This window comes from Cupressus sempervirens, chromosome 2, assembly GCF_028749045.1.
Source record: "Cupressus sempervirens isolate cs-2001-9-10 chromosome 2, ASM2874904v1, whole genome shotgun sequence".
Taxonomy (NCBI): Eukaryota; Viridiplantae; Streptophyta; class Pinopsida; order Cupressales; family Cupressaceae; genus Cupressus; species Cupressus sempervirens.
In genome coordinates this window covers 494,882,990-494,900,629 of record NC_143119.1, presented here as the reverse complement: position 1 = coordinate 494,900,629, position 17,640 = coordinate 494,882,990, and the positions used below count along the sequence as shown (strand labels likewise).

General features: G+C 34.5%; 1 protein-coding gene across 1 annotated transcript; it reads left to right on the top strand.

The window, feature by feature from the left end:
* The first annotated feature begins 12,954 nt into the window (after nt 1–12,954).
* Nucleotides 12,955–15,944, top strand: LOC149573168 (E3 ubiquitin-protein ligase RZF1-like). Its single transcript, XM_089814340.1, has 3 exons — nt 12,955–13,110; nt 13,197–14,077; nt 14,953–15,944. Exons 2-3 carry the CDS (start codon nt 13,370–13,372, stop codon nt 15,466–15,468), a joined length of 1,224 nt encoding a protein of 407 aa, XP_089670466.1. The 5' UTR covers nt 12,955–13,110; nt 13,197–13,369; the 3' UTR covers nt 15,469–15,944.
* The last annotated feature ends 1,696 nt before the right edge of the window (nt 15,945–17,640 follow it).

Sequence of the window (17,640 nt, the reverse complement as noted above, 5' to 3'; positions counted from 1 at the left end):
CACAAACAAGTTCAGTCAACACTTGAAGTCTCTAATGCTTGACATCCGCTATATCTTCAATGTTGTAGCTCAGTTCTTGAATGACTCGGCATACACTATTTACTTGGCTCATGAGTGACTTGACAGTAACTATCTTCTTGGCACATACTGGTGCTCAACACTGACTAGGTATATTACTTAGTATGTATTATCTGGCAACTTATACTTGGCATGCTTTGATCACTCGACTCACACTAATTACTTGGCTTGCTCTAATCACTCGGCTTGCACTATAATATCGATAGATAATGACTAAGTATTTTTCACTGCCTTGTCAAAACCAATCTAAGATTAACAATCTCCCCCTTTGACATGAGTGGCAAAAACACATTGTCATGCATATATAATCATTATTATGAGTATAACTCAGACAATACATAACTATGACTTGGCTCGTATACAAAATTTCAAAACTTTATTTTTTACAAAATGGATGACTAACTATCATACCTCTCAAAACTTCATTAATCCATTAGTCCCTCTGAGTAAATGCTTCCTTACTATATTTGAATCTAATACTCCTACTGAGTATATGTGTTTTACCTTGTTTCTGCATAATTGCTTGCCTTTACTTCATGTATCAACAAAAACTTTATAATCCCCTTCACTTCATTATCCCCCTTTTTTGACACTTATGTCATGGGTGGTATACTGATAATGTGTTTATCCAAAAATAATTTATGGATCTGCATTATGACTTTCAATGTTGCATCCCAATTGTTGCACACTACCTCTAGAGATTGATATTGAATGTCTAGCTCGATGGAAGGTTAAATAAGCCATCATGAGTGGAAAGATGATAATCTTTCTTCATCAAGGTCTTAGCGTAGGCTAGTTCCTTGTGAAATAATTTCATGTGTGGGGTTAACATGGATTGGATGTTGATTAAGGTAGCTCGAATGTTGGCATCTTGTGCTTGCAGCTCAACAAGCCTACCTTGTGTGGATAGCAATCTCTAAAAATGTGATTGAATTTGACTAGGAGATAGTTTTAAGGTATTACTTGTAGTTTTAGATCTCCCTCTAGTTGGTCAACATCCCTATGAATTTCCTATGTGAAAAGATTCACATCACATAACTTGGTGTAAAGAGAGAAAATGTTCTCCAACACCTTCACACTCTCCATCTTGGTTGTTAAATCAACTCGTTGTAGTGCAATGGCACTAGATATCTTTTCAAGCATCTTAGTGTGAAATTTTCTTTCAGACCATTCTAAGAGTTTAGTATTGGAATCCAGGTCTTCATCACTAATCTTATCAACAATATTTACTAGCTGCCCAATAATTGATTTGTCTTCATTAATAGTTGGAAGACTGAAAGCTATTGAAAATAGATTGATACAAGTATGAGAATGTGTTTCAATCATTGTTTTGTCACTGATGTCAAACCTGCTACTTGCTAGTAAGACAATTGCTTAGTTAATTTGAGTACTACCATATGTTTGATTGATTAGGAGGATTTGATCAAATAAGATAACAAAAGCACCTAGAGAAAAGGTTGAGTTCTGGTCTGAAAAAGGAGTACAAAGATCAATTAAGACAGTGATGATATAGTGTATTGATTATCTACTTAAGGTTGCAAAGGTTGGATACACTAACAAAGTCTAGAAGAATAAGTAAGAAGAATTGAGTCTGCCAAGCTTGACTGAGTGGATAGTAGGTCAATGTATACTGAGTGATACAATGTAAGCTAAGTAAAGTTTAATTGATGTCAAGCACCAATAAACTTTAGTGTTTTCTAAGTAATCTAGTTGAAGACGAGTGGAAGAATAGTATGGAAGCCGAGTAACAAAATATTGATGTTGAGTGCTAGTATTCATGTTAAATCATGGATTTGACAAATCTGAGCTAATTTTTTTTATTTTCTTGAATTTTGTGAAGCATGTGGAAGATAACTATGATGAGTTGGTGGCATAGAATTCATGGTAAATTGTTTTAAGGTGAATTTAAAGAGGATTGAAGGAGAATTTTCTATAAGAGACTAAAATGAAAAGATGGGTAGATTCATTGAATCCTACCTAATCTTACCTAACCCTAAAATGGATGATAGAGGATGAATGACAAAAGATCTTAATTTTCTATTTATAAAGATGGCTAGTCAAAAGAAAGGTTGGTCAATGTTTGAGAATCTAAGTTAGACAAGAGGTCTAAGGTATTGCTTCATTCAGAAATCAAACAAAAGGGACTGCTATTGGAAAGCAAAGCAAGAAGGCTTAAGAGTATGAATTCTTAAAGGGTGAGCAAGCTATCAGAGCCAAAGTGTGTGAAAGCCAATAGAATGGAGGACTAAAACAAAGATTTGTAATCTACAAGTGAGTTATAATTTATTATCAGATCAAGCCTTACTGTTACTTTCTAATCATTGTACCAGTCTAGGGTAAATCCTTTGGATTAAGGTTGACCTAGCAGTCATTTGTAAATCCTTTAACTGGGTGACATTCCAAGTGAATGATCTAAAGTCCTCTAAAAAGGCTCACTCCTAATAGGGTGATCGAAATCCTCTAACTAGGTCACATTTAACAGTGTGTATTGTAACCTTTAACATGGTTGGTCTTCAACATGGCATCACTTCATAAGAGTGAGAATGAGTAGCATGACTGGTGGTTTTTCCCAAATTGAGTTTCCATGTAAAATAATTTTATCAAATGTGTTATTGAATATGTTGTGTTTCATGCTTACATTTTTGCAAAGTTGATTTGATAGTAACCTACAAAATTTAAGTGATTGTATGATCTAATGGATGCATGCATGAATATGTTTTATGGATATGGGTTCACTAAGTTGTGAAAAGTTTTATTTGTACATATGGACCTTGGATAATTGATTCAACACCCCCCCCCTCCTCAGTTATTCTAAATAATTCCAAAAAAAACATCGAGAAAGATATATTTGATGACATGAAGCACTTGCTTCTTCTTATGCTCCCTTATTAGCAACTCTTGTTGTTTCTTCCTCTACAAAGCTTCTTGTAGAATGCTCATCTGCTCAATGGTGATTGTGTTAAGATCAAACTTTGGTAGTTATCACCTCATCTAGGCTCACATCTCCATAATATATTTCATCTGAGCTCCTTGATGTTTGTGTACTTGGCCTTAATATTTGCAAGGGTGTGGTATGAGTGCTCGACCTCTAAAGAACTTGACTAATAGTAGGAGTAACGGAAACTAGTAAGGTAACCAGAGTTTAAATGGCAATTTGTTCCTCTAGGGTAGTAGTCACCTTCAGATTCTTTAGATTTATCATCTTGTCTCACTTCTTGTTGTGCTTTACCTTGAGTTTGTGAAGTAGGTGTAGGACTTGATTCTTGACTTAGTTTAACTTCAGTTCCATCTTTCTCAATCGTGACTAAGGCTTGCTTAGTTGAAATGAGTGACATTAGAGACAATGCTACTTGCATTGTAGTAATAACACTTAGTTGTTTAGTGCTTGCACTTTGGTCTTTTATCCCTTTTGTCTTTGTAGGTGGAGGGGGCACATTTGATGTGTCAATTTGCTTCTCCCCTACTAATTCCACTTCTACCTTTTCAATTTCATTTGTTCTCACCAATACAAGATTTGTGCATAATTTTACTACCATGGTGGAATCCCTTAATATCTTTTTCAAATCATCATCAGTCAAAGGATTGATGTTCTAAGCATAATTATCAGGAATGTCCTTTATTTCTATTGAGTCATGTTGACTCACTTGGTCTACATTTAGGGGACTATTACTCAGCACTTGTACATCTTGTACATTATGTTCATCTTGCCACTCTTCTTTAGCTATAGCCTCTTTTGTTGTTGGTTCCTCAGTGCCTCCCAGACTACCATCCTTGACTGATACCTCTTGTGAAATTTTTGCTATCTCTTGTTCATCTTGCTTAGGGTCTTGCATTTCTTGCTCACATTTCTCTTTTATAGAAGGAGTGGGCAACCCATAAATAGATTTCCAAATAGTTTTGCTTTTGATTACCACATCCTCAATTTTCTTATTCAAGATATGGAAAGCTTTATATTTAGGGGCAAATTTAGACTTTTTCTTTTCCATAGCCTTGGAAATCTTCCTTTCATCCAATTTTGGCATAGCTTGGGCTAGATTGGATTCCCTAGTTTGTCTCTCCAATTACAAGTTGTATTGTCATTTTTTCTTGACTCAGTCATATAAACTCTTGGGTAGAGAGTTAGCAATCTTAATAGGAGTTGATTTGAATGTATCCATCATCACATATATGACTTCCTCAAAATTACTTTGTTCAACTTTCCCTAGCTTATCAAAATCAATGTGTGCAAAACTAGATAAATCTGCATTTGATTTTACAGTGTCACACAAATTATCTAAGTCGAAGGAGGGATTTGTGGCTTACCATCTTGAATTGACTCATGTCATCAGACTCTATTTTCTCCTCATCTGACATGGTTGTTGGAGTGTATTTTCTCCTCATAAATGCCTTCTTTATAGATTGGCTTGGATTTGTTGAGGCAATAGTCCTTTTTCCTTTTGGTTTCTCAGCAAGCTTAACTTGCTTAGTGGTTTCCCTTATGCTAGACCTAGTAGCAGGTACTACTGGCTTTTGTTGTGAAACTTTCACAAGCTTCTTGGTTTTCTCCACTTCAGGCTCCTGTGCCTTTCTCTTCTTCTTCTCAACTAGTTTGGGTGTTTCCTCAACTTCTTCTTCCTTGATGCATTCTTCATTAACTTCCTCATCTTCTCCTTGTCCTTGAGTAATTGTAAATAGGGCTTGGACTTGTTCATCCTCTTCATCATCTTCATGTTCCTCTTCTTCTCCCCCTTCACCAAATTTCTCTTTCAACTTTTTCACAAGTTTGTTCTTCTTCCTAAGAACAATATTTGTTTTCAAGTCAATTATTATTCTATACTTGGCTTCCACATAGTTCCCAAATGAGGTGACACTTTTATCAATTTCTTCTACCAATAGAGCTATGATAGTTCTAGATGCCTCATCTACATTAATCTCATGTGGAAAGGGCTTAAGCCATCTGACCCTAGGAATAGTTGCCTACACATATTTATAATCTACATCAACTAAGAAGCAAACATCATTGTAATATTTCTCCACTTATGATACAAGAATACTTAGTCTCTATTTCTGGATTTCTTAAAATCCACAAAATAACTAGTCATTATTGGCTCAAAATTATCTCCAAGTTGCTTTATGAACTTTGCAACCTGAATTGTAATAGACCTATTGGTCTTCCAAGCAACTTTTCCAAAAGTTGGAAATGTGTTCTACACATAAAAAATTTTGTAATGTTTCTCCACTAGTGATACAATAATCCTTAGTCTCTATTTCATGGATTTCTTAAAATCCTCAAAAAACTAGTCATTACTAACTCAAAATTATCTCCAAGTTCCTCTATGAATTCTACAATCTAAACTATTAAAGACCCATTGGTCTTCCAAGCAACTTTTCCAAAAGTTGGAAATGTGTTTTGCACATAAAAGAATATGCAGACTAGTAAAGAGCTAAATTTTTAAGATGCACTCTTTGTTTTCCTTATGGCCTCCAAGTTTTTAGATAGTTGTTGAAGTTGCAATTTAACAAGGTCATAGGTGTGGTCTCTCTTCACTATCTTGTATACACAGTTTGGTCTGTTAGACTAAAAGAACTTATGTGCAATCACTCTCACTACAAAGGCAATTAGGGGGTTTGAGATATAATCTATAAATATCCCTCATTTGTTCCATACTGTACTTGTATTTTTCTCTATTATATCCTTTGAATTACTATGCATGCTCTTAGGTCTATCTAGGGTAGGATATCCTATCACTCGGTTGATGATCATTTTGGTGATCTTAATTGGTCCGTTTTCTAACCATATGAAGTCATCATGTATTCTACTAAGCAAAATCTTTATCCATTCAGTCTTGAATACATTAGGGAAATCTAGGGCATGGGCAACCATTTTTTTTCTACAGTTTTGTTCTCTTCCCTTAAGACTCCATCCTCACAAATTTGGCTGTACAAATTTCTTATCTCCATGTCTCCTATACTTCCAACTTTACAAGTATAACAATACTTGACATCCTAAATCATGAGAGCTTTCGGTGGTATCATGGATAACGCACCAGTCAGGTCTCCTTTGTATGCAATTTTAGTTATTGCTTGGAAAGGTGGGTGTCTTACATCATTACTAACTAGTTACACATTAAACATTTCCTTTCCTTCCTTCCTAACATTCGTAGAAGAGCTAGCTGCCATAATTGCTACTTAGGGTTTACATAAATTCAAACAATGAAACTCAACACCAGTAAAATACCTTTCCAATTTGATGAATTAATCGAGTTGTAGTTGAATTCAGTTCACAAATGCAAGATCTTTTGTTACAATTTTCCTTTGTGCTCTATTTGATTGCTAGTGAATGAAAATGAGTCAAGAAATGACTATATAACCCTTAGAATTCTGTAATAAATGCTTAATGCTTACGCAACTGTAAGCTCAGTCATCATAGGGTTTCCAACTCACTTAGCGTACACATGATTTCCACTACGTTTGGCTTATACAACAAGCTCAATCAATACTACCATACTTTCATTACTCAGTAACAAATGAAATTCCATTTACGCTTGGTAGTAACCATGAAACCTTCCATGCTCAACAACAACATGAAAAATAAAAAAGCTATATATTTCTTCCAAGTTTTAACTAATAAATTTCATCTTAATTCATGCATATATAATCTTTTCAAAACTTAGATTCTTGGAACTGATGCATAATATAACTTTGAAATATCAGTCCCACACATACCTTTTGATTGCCTAGTTGGGGGTGATGTGATCACCTAATCCATTGGATGAAGTGACCTCATCTGAACTTGATGTGTTGTAATCTTCCTTCTTCGTCCATGTCTTGTTCATCTGCACTTTGACCTTCTCAACATTGAACTTTTCTTTGCCCTTATTGTTTCTATCACTTAGCGTTGGTGACCTAGTTGGACAATTTCTACTGATATGACCAATCTTGAGACAACTAAAGCATGTAGTCTCACTTAACCATCTATTGTAGTTGCCTTTGAAATGTGTTCTAATGCAATTCTCAGGTAAATTTCCATATTCTTGACAATAGTGACAACTGTACCTTGTATTGTAATCCCAATTGTAGGATTTTCCATTTTGTTGTGTCTTTATCTACTTGTTTGATGTCCACTTGGCATTAGATCTGCATTCATATGCTTTATGTCCATACTTTTTACAGTTGTGGCAATATCCTTCAAATCTCTGTGTGCTTAAGGTCTTGGTCCTACATTCATGTGCCTGATGTCCTTGTTTGTTGCACTTATGATAGTAACCCTTGAATTTCTGCTTAGGATTCTGATTAGCATTATTGCTCCTGCAAATATTTGCTATATTACCTAACTTTCCATAATTATGACAAGCGGGTTTGTAGTTCTTACCTTTGTTGTTTCTTTGTTCACCTCTTTTAGATTATTCTCCTTTCTTAGTACTAGTGTATCCCAATCCAACAATATCATTGTTAGATCTTGGAGATCTCATCAGTTTCTTAAAGTATTTGATGGCTTCACTAGGTTTGTTGAAACTTTTAGCAAATTCCTTTTTTGCTCTCACTTCATTCCTCAATTGTTCATTCTGTAACTTTAGGGTTGTGATCTCAATGTCTTTTCCATTCAATTCATGGTTTGAAATCACCAATTGGTTCATTGTACATTTAGTTGCATGTTAGCAATCTTTTGCACATCTGATGTCTTCTCTTCTAGTCTATTGGTCAATGTTCTTTTATCATCTTCAATCATGACTTTGTCTTCCTCAAATTTTTTTTTTCTACTCGGTCATCTCACATAGCAATACTGATTGGACTTCTTGTTCTATCTTAATATTTTTGACCTCTTTTGTTAGAGCACCATTCTTTTCCATTAGATCTGCAACTGTTGCATCAAACTCACTTGAGTTTCCGTTCTCAAACAATGCAATAGTGTCTCCCTCTTGGTAATGAGTGTTATTTTGCTAGATAGCTATCTTTTTCCTTCTCCTCAATGAGAGCTATAGTTCTTCTCTTGCTTCTATGAGTTGGTGTAGGGTAAGCTAGATTTGTTACCCAAAAACTCTCCAATGAGAAGGTAAAACTGGGATGGGGATGACACCCACAAATCTTCACTACTACAGTTGTAAAATGTAACCAATTAAGGTTACAAGAAGTTTGATCATAAAATATGATCTACCCTATTAAAGGCTTAGAAAGACTATTATGTCTCGCCTTGTTAAAGGATTTAAACACCCTCCTAAAAGTGTGCCTTGTTAAAGGACTTAAACTTGCAATAAAAACAAGTACTTAGTTAAGACTACTCTGTTAGGAGATTTTCTGCATCACCTATTACAATGATTCAACACCATGACCTTTTGGTTAGCACTCTGTTGCTAGATGTCAAATCTTCTCTCTCTTGATGTGTACTTGATCCTTTTGATTAAATATGTCTCCTTTGTCCTCTCTCTACTTTCCTCTGTTCTCTCTAACTGATTTTGTGATTCATAACCTTATCACAACCTCCATAGCCACCATGAATGCTCTCTCTACACTTAACATTCATCTCTCTTGTGTCTCCTTCTCTTCCTTCATGCATACATACTGTTTAGGGGTTTGTCTCCTTAAGTAAACACAAGTGGCTAGGGTTAGGTTAGAATCAATGACTAAAGTTGATCCATTTTGCTACTTAGAACATCCCTCAATTTGATTGGTTGCATGTACTGCACATGGATTCATAATATACATCGATCATTATCTTCTAGAATCATAAAACAATCGTTAAGTTGGCCCAAAAATGGTTTACATAGAAGTTTGTACCATTACAAACAACTATGTCCAAAACCGTTCACTCAACACTTGAACTTGACATCCACTATATCTTTAATGTTGTAAATTAGTTCTTGAATAACTCGATATACACTATTTATTTGGCTCATAAGTGACTTGACACTAACTATCTACTTGGCACTGATTAGGTATATTACTCGACATGTATTGTCTGGAAATTTATGCTCGACATGCTTTGATCACTTGGCTCACACTAATTGGTCAACTTGCTCTGATCACTCAACTTACACAGTAATACTGACAGATAATGACTAAGTGTTTTGCCACTGCCTTGTCAAAAGCAATATGAGATTAACAAAAGTCAAAGGAGAACTTGTGATGTGAAGGACAATATACATAGCATAATTTCAACAGAATTGAAATATCATAGGTGACGATACTCTACAATTCATAATTGTGTTGTTTCCCATATTTTGTTATATTTGATTGGGTTGTTAATAGTGTATTAGAGAATTGTACTCTAGGCAAGTACTTAATCCATTGTGCATTCCTATAAACCTTTAACACAGTTACTCATTGTATTAAAACTTTTAACAAGGATAATTACTTTTACAAAGTAATTTCATGGGTCATAACTCCCACTGTGGTTTTTCCCTTAACAACGTTTCCACACAAAAGTAATGGTGTTATAAATTTTCACATTGCTTTTTTGTTGTGTTGTTTTTAAATTTTTTATCTTTAATTGGTAATGCAATATTTATATTTTAAATCCATAAAAGCTGTACATGATGAGTTGTACAAAATGGGGCCACCTTGGCATCCCATGGCAGCTTAAAATACCACCTCATCACTAAGACCACCAGACATCATCCTAAGAGACACAACTTAACCAACTAAAAGAGAACCATGCAAGACATGATGACATAGAGAGAAAACTTGACCACAAAAATAGGGCAAAACAAGGGCCAATGGTTCAGTTTTTGAACCAATTTAGGGCCTCTTCCCTGGTGAATTTGGGGAAGGCCTATGATTGCACCCATGGCTTCTTCTTGACCTGAAGGGAGTTCGATGAATCACCATTTGCAATAACTCTTGCCTCTGAAGCATCCCCACATTCTATTTCGGAGTCAATATTTTCTTGATGTTGTTTACTTTTTATTTTCATTATATGTTATTTGTGCAATGAGTTTATAATTGATGAAAGAACTAGAAAACTCATTCACATCACCCCCCACCGTAAATAACCTCCTATGTTTGTCTCCTCTAGGTTTCCTAGTTCCCTCACACTTCAACTAATTTTCATTTTAAGCCATTTTATACTTACTAATAAAACCAAATAAAACTTTCTAAATACCTTAATCACACAAAGTCATACAAGGGAGTTATGCCTCTCAATTATAGAGGAAAATTATTCATTTAATAATAATTTCTTCAACTACACAAACATTGACATTATTCATTATTAAAGACATCAATTCTATGATTTTATTTTAATTTAATTTCCTATTTCCAACTACATAGTATATTTTTAAAAATACCATTCTCAACTAACTCATTCAAACTTACTTGGTGTGAGACTTGAGAATCACAAACAAACACAAAAAGTGACATGCCTCTGCTCATCCATATTATATTTGTTTTAGTTGATTTAAAATTAAATTGCACTGAATAAATTAATTTCATTTTTCTAATAAAGTACTTATAAATTCAATTATAAAACTTGTACAAGATGCAGTCACATCTATAGCAAATTTAAAAGTCTACTCCAAAGAATACGAAGAGGTCCCATATTACTATAAATCATTTGTAAATCTAAAAAATAATTCACAAATATTATATAAAATATCCCCATAGTCAAATTTATAAAATGCTATATATATATATATATATATATATATATATATATATATATTACAACCCATATAACCACTCTATTTTTAGTTCCTACTTACGCATTCATGTCAAATGACATTAACACTCACCAATCAAATCAAATCATTTAAAAGATTATATGAAACTTCAAATGTTTATATCTTTTTCTAATTTTTTATTATTTTATAAATTTTTTCATTCATTCTATTGATCCATACTATTTTTGGTGGGGGAGAAAATTAAATTTTTTAATAAAAAATACAAATATTTCCTAACAACATCAGCATGCATTAATAAACGCATTAATTACAACTTTATCTTTTCCACATTTTGTGACAAGTTGATAAGATTTTTTTTAAATTTTTAAATCATTTTATCTTCCACCTTACACAACATTTCTAATCAATATTAATTCTCGATAGCAATATAATTTCAATATGTTATATCTTTGTATTTGAATCTCTAATTTTTTTAAAACTTTGATTTTTTAATAAAAGTAGTTAAATTATTACTATTATTTTACTTTTATAAATATAAATTAAACAAAAAAAGGTTTAATTATATTTTATAATAGTGTTTATAATATGTATAATTGATAAGTGTTACAATTTATAAATTATATCATTTATTATTATTAATATTTCTATTTAAACAATTTATCATTTAGTTTAAATATATTTAAAACATAAATATATATTTTGATATTAAATTGATAATTATATTTTACATTAAAAAAATACTAAAGTAAATAACCACAAAAAAAAAATCAATTCTAAAAACATATAAATTATTATTAAATTTTTTATAAACTTTGTATTAAAATTAAATAGTTATATTCTATTTTTTATTTATTACATCATATTTATTCATCAACATCAAATTTATATGTATTACATTATTATTTACAAAGGTACATATTAAATTATATAGATATCATTTCATAATTAAAAATTACTTAATTTTATGAAAAATTTGAAAATACAAAACATTAAATAGTAAACCTTCTCTAATTGTGTAAAATTAAACAATTAGTTTTATTTATAAAATATTTTTATAGTTCAATACATTTCATTTTTTATTATACAAATGTGAGTTTTAATATACAAATTAAATTCTTAGTTTCATTATATATATATATATATATATATATAATACTCTCTCTTTCTCACACACACACACAAAAATAAAAAAATCATGTTGGTATCACTCTATCTTACTATTTTATCTTTCTTCCTCTTCCTCCTCTATAGTATCTATCTTTTTTTACTCTGCATATATGTTTATGTTATTGTTCTATACTGCTATCTATCTCTATCTAATGATTAAAAATAGTGTGACTTCCATTTGATAATCAAGATGAGAATAATACATAATTGGGGGAGTTTTTCCAACTACTTATGGTTCTCTAGTAGCATGCATAACATGCTTAAACATATAATGTAATACTCCAAATGCTTCATGACTTCTTCGAGTTCTATAATTCAAATATTGGTATGGATATCTTTCCTCATTACATATATTTTAAGTTGTCAATGTAGAAGGTTGAAATTTGTCTAAAGCATATGTATTGATCGTAGTATGATATTAAGTACTTAGTGTCATATTGGGAACTTTGGCCTCGTATTCTTGGGCGTAAATGCCCAAAGATATAATAATATAACACGAGAACTTAACAACAAAATATGAGCCATCCTATCAGATCACAAGTGCATTTCTACGCAAAAATTAATATATTCACAATATTAATTTAGAACTCTTTAACCTTATTCTCACTCATCTACACCTCTACAACCATTATGCGTTTGGAACTATAACTATGACGCATTGCGTCTCTTGTTCTTCAAACTCAAATATTACTATATTTATTTTATAAATGAACAGCATTCTTAAAATAAGAGGACCATTCAATTGGTGATGAAGTGGCGAGTGATCTAACACCGGGTAGGTCAACTTCATCCAAGGTCAAGGAGGAGTTTCCTATATTAAAAACATCTAAACATTAGATTAAATATTCCATTGCCGCCTTGATCATTGTCAACAGTGTTCATTAAGATGCTAATGGGGAAAGGGACTTCCATCGGGCAAGATATTCTATATTTTTGGAAAATGCCAACATGGAAAAAAATAAACGTTGATTATGAATAATTTACATATTCCGAGTAAAACGGAACTGTCGGCAGAGCATAGAAAATGAGGACTTGAAAAATACCAGTGCGGGGCCCCAAATTTAGCGTGGGGATCGTCCTACATAAAGCCAAAGGTGAAAATTCTGCCATTTCCATCCTCACGCGGTAAAGAAACTTCTGCTAAATGCCCGCCAGCGTGGTCAGCAATTATTTTAATCCATTGACAGCTTTGTGGCTTGTTCCGCCTGTTTTCCTGGTAGAGAAAGGGCATCCTCTCCCTCCTTTCCTTCCTTTGACTGCTTCATTTGTGGTTGGTATTTCTCTGCTCTCTCTTTCTCTTATTTAGGCTCATCTGGGCTTGCCCTGTTTTGGTTATATAATCTTCTTTCCGTGCAGTAAACAGTTTGATCTAGATGCCCAGAAAACAGGGCTAAATTCGATTCAGAGATCCCTACAAGAGGGCTAAGTTTGTTTGATTCAGAGACACAGAAAAGAGGGGTATATAAGTTTGATTCAGAGACCCAGAAAAGAGGGCTAAAGAGAGGGCGAAGAAAAAATTGGTTTTGAAGATGCCCACCTCAATGTTTTGGTGCCATCGGTGCGATTGTGAGGTGGCCGTGACCGCTTCCAGGGATGAGGAGAAGCTGTGCCCTCAGTGTAATATGGGATTTGTTGAAGAACTAGGGCACGAAGGCATTGGGGAAGATCTTGGTAGCAGTAGTACCAGTAATGGTGGATTTCCTCCTCATTTCCATCCTCCTCCACATATGATGATGAGGTGGGGAGCTCGCCGCTGGATGAGAGAGCGCCGATACCGCCACGGTCCTCCTCCTCCTCCTCCGCCCCAAATGACGGCCCATCCGATGGAGCTGCAGATGGAAATGATGGAGACCATGAGTGCTTTCATGAGCGGCATCGATGGCCATGGCTCTGGTAGAATTGTACGCGTTAGGCACGGGCATCCTTCGGATCCGATGGTCCTTGTTCGTGGATTGCCTCATGGACTTGTGCACGAGGAAGGAAGTGTTGATGTCATCTATGATGACCACCACCACCATCACCACCACAACCACCATAGGAGATCTGGATTTGGAATTGGCCGGAGGCACCACCATGGCCACGCTCATATGGATGATTATGGCCTTGATCAGCTGATTCAGCATCTGGCCACCAGCGGTGTCAGCTTCAGCGGTAGTCAGAGTGATATGACCAGATGTGGTCCTCTTCCTGCTGCTCGCAGCGCTGTGGATGCCATGCCCACTGTTAAAATTAACCAGGTAAAAGCTTATATGCCTTGCTTGTATCCCAAAATTGTTCTCAAATCTTTTCCAATGTCATTTTAAAATTTTCAAGTCGATTTGGTTTTGCGCCAAACTGCACAGTTGAATCCTAATAAATCATCACACGAGTCTTTCTGTTGTCAAATAATGCTTTTTAAATCCTCTCTGATTGCCGTCTTTATCAATTTTAATAGGTATTCCTTGTTAGGGCACTTTGCCTACAGTTTATTTTTTTGGTACACCCTTTCTCGCAGTTTTAATCCGATTGTTCTAATCGTTCCCTGTATGACTATATTGGTCTTTAACCATTGTCTGGTTTACATCTTAATCTCAAACTGCCGTTATTGATACATATCTTCTCTGCGGTTTAGTGTGTTATCCAATTGCTAACATAACATCTAAGGCACAGCTGACCATCAACCCGTTGAAAGTCATTTAGGTTTGTCCAAAACATGTTTCCAGTAACGATGTTTTTGAGAAGTGGCCGAGTTATAGTAGGTTTTTTTCACTAATATCTTATAATATTTACAGTTTACTTGTTGCAATTATTGCCATCATTTTTGTAAGTTTTAGTTGTTGTCCCATTAATGTCAATGGTTGGTGATGACATCCTAGTATTTGCTAGCTATTTCTGGATATTGATATCTGAGAATTTTGTTTGATATATGGGTGAGGGATGAATGGTTCAGGAAGCCCAGTCAAACCTTTGCTTAAAAAAATTTCCAATTTGGTATATATATATTAATCACTTATAAAAGTGAGCAATGGAAACCTGTGCACTTTTTTGGACATTAGTTGACGCTAAAAACTATTTCTAGAGTGAAAGCATCAATGATGGAGCTAACTTTGAACTAAACTGCACGTTTTTTCAGAAACACCTCAGCATCGACTCTCATTGTGCTGTTTGCACCGATCAGTTTGAGATTGGAGGAGAAGCAAGGGAAATGCCATGTAAGCACATATACCATGCTGACTGCATTCTGCCATGGCTTGCGCATCACAATTCTTGCCCTGTTTGCCGCCATGAACTGCCGGCAGAGGAGGAAACATCTGGCCGAGCGCAGAGCGAGAATGGCATCGGTCCGTCTTCTGAAGAGAATAATGGGGGCCTAACAATATGGGGCCTCCCTGGTGGTGGTTTTGCAGTTGGCAGATTCTCCAGCCCCCGGGGTGGCAGTGGCAGCAGTACCACAAGTGAGTCCAGCAGCTCCAGAAACTCTTCTGTAATATTTAGAAGAGGGTTTGTTCCAGATTTGGGTATGAGGGCAGAGAATCAAGCTCAAGGTAGGCGCAGTAATCCTCTGTCTTTCCTCTGGCCATTTCGATCATCAAATAGCAATTCAGAGTCTTCTAGCAATAATGGTACCTCCAGGTGGTGGTCCAGATAAAGGTGGATAAGTTCATTCTGAATCATTTACATTTACATGTTGCATAGTGTATTTCATGGAAAATTTCATTATTTGGTTTCATTGAGGAAGAAGCAGATCAACACCTTTGAAAACATAAATGGATGGGTGGCCCTGATTAATCTGCTGTAATTCTATCTTTTTGACTCATCTGTGGAGACCTCAGCCTTCTGGGTTGGTTTATTTCTCTCGGCTTTGCTTAATCAACTCTTTTTTTTCCATTGCTGAGGTCCTTTCTTGGGTCGTCACAGCTCAAATATTGAAATTCAACTTCCTTCCTGCAAATATTTAGTGTATAGTTTTATTCATGTAAATGAGCGTTCTGTGTTTTCTATCATAGGGCCTTTTTCTGAAACTATTTGAGTACTTGAGATTCTTGAGTGCTGTACTTTTTGTACAAGGGTAAACTTTGTATAACACTTCTTAGAAGTTGCTTTATGAAATCATCCATTATCTCCTACAGGTATGCATACAACTTTTAGGAAATGTTTTATTGGGTTCTTTAAAATTCAGCCAATTCTCAAAACGATTTTGAGGGTCTGGAGTAACTTGTTTTCTTACTTCACTTTTTAGATTGAGTTTTTTCATTGTTGATTTTCAGCTTCATTATACGGCATGTTAATTATGTTTCTTCAATAATTAGGCAACCTTCCTTTGTTCTGTTGGTTGGATTAGTTAAAGAGAAGTTACTGAGATGTTTTTGTTGGATTAATTAACAACACATTGAAGCTTTTATATGATTTGCCAAGAAGCTTAGCATGGTTATAGTTTCCACCATGAATATGAAATAATAGTGGCAACTCTGGCATTGCTTTCTTTTTTCTATTTTGTTTACAGCTGTTAGGATAGATGAGATGAAGTTGGTATTATCATAGACTTGTGATTCTTGTTTGAGAATTGTATGCATTATTGTACAAAATAGGTTGTAATATGTGGTTCAATTGTAGAATTGTGCAACCTCCAGGCACTGTGAATGTGTATTTGCAATTATATTTTTATGTGCATCTATCTATCTATCTATTTATCTATCTATATATCTTACACAATTGACCAATGTTTGTATAATGTTTTGGTGGCAATTAATTGAACCAAAACTCTCCAGTTTATCTGCAATGGAGGAATACACATTTTTAAAGTAAATCTACTGTAATGGTAGTTGGTAGATACTGTTTGTAGTTTTTCAACTTACACTTGCATGCAAGTATTTTGAATATTTTCTTATCAATTGTCTATGAATAGCTTGTTTTCTTATCTGCAATAGAGGAATAACCTAGTTTTTAAAAGTAGGTCTAATGCAATTGATGTTGGTAGTTACTGTTCGTAGTTTTTCAAAATAAACTTGTATGCTAGTATTTTGAATATATATTTTCATAAGTTGTACTATAGACAACATATTGTGTTGCAATAAGTAATATGGGGAAGTGAAAGGTGCTTAGTTTCATCACTTAAGAGCACGTTACAGGCATAGGGCTGTGTTGATATGGCAGGCAAACTTTTGGCGCCTGAAATCTCTCAAGAACTTACATGAACTGCCTTGTCGTTCCAACCCATTATGTAAGAGTGAGTGAGTTTTCTTTGGGGACTGCTATTTATGTGAAAAAAGAATGAAAAATATTGCAGAATGTGTTTTTAATATTTTATAACTGGAACAAAATGCTTTTCTTTTCTTTTGGACTGCCGTGCTTTGTAACATGTTCATGATTTTAGACTGCAACCTTCCATGTATCCAGTGATCTCAGTTTATTTGTTAGTGATAAGTTAATTAGGTTAGACCATATAAATGTGTGTTATTGTTAAATTCTGGCTGTAAAATTGCAAAGAAAAATACAGGAATGTTGCCGGTGGATTAATCTGTAGCCACTTGTGTAAGAATTTATGTACTCTTTGTGAGTTTTTCATTGTTGCCCGGATGTGTATTGATACATGCCTTATCTATCATCCATCATTTTGTAGATGTGTTAGCAGAATTTGGACAGTTCAATGGTAATTTAGTATGGAATTTTGTTGGTTGTCTGGTAAAGAAAAATATAATGGTGAGAAAATTTCCTCTAGAGTGTGGTAGTTAATGCATTAACTTTAAAATGAAACCCCTCCCCACCCCTCCCATTTAACACTCACCTTCCTTCAACCCTCGCGTACCATGCACGACCTTTA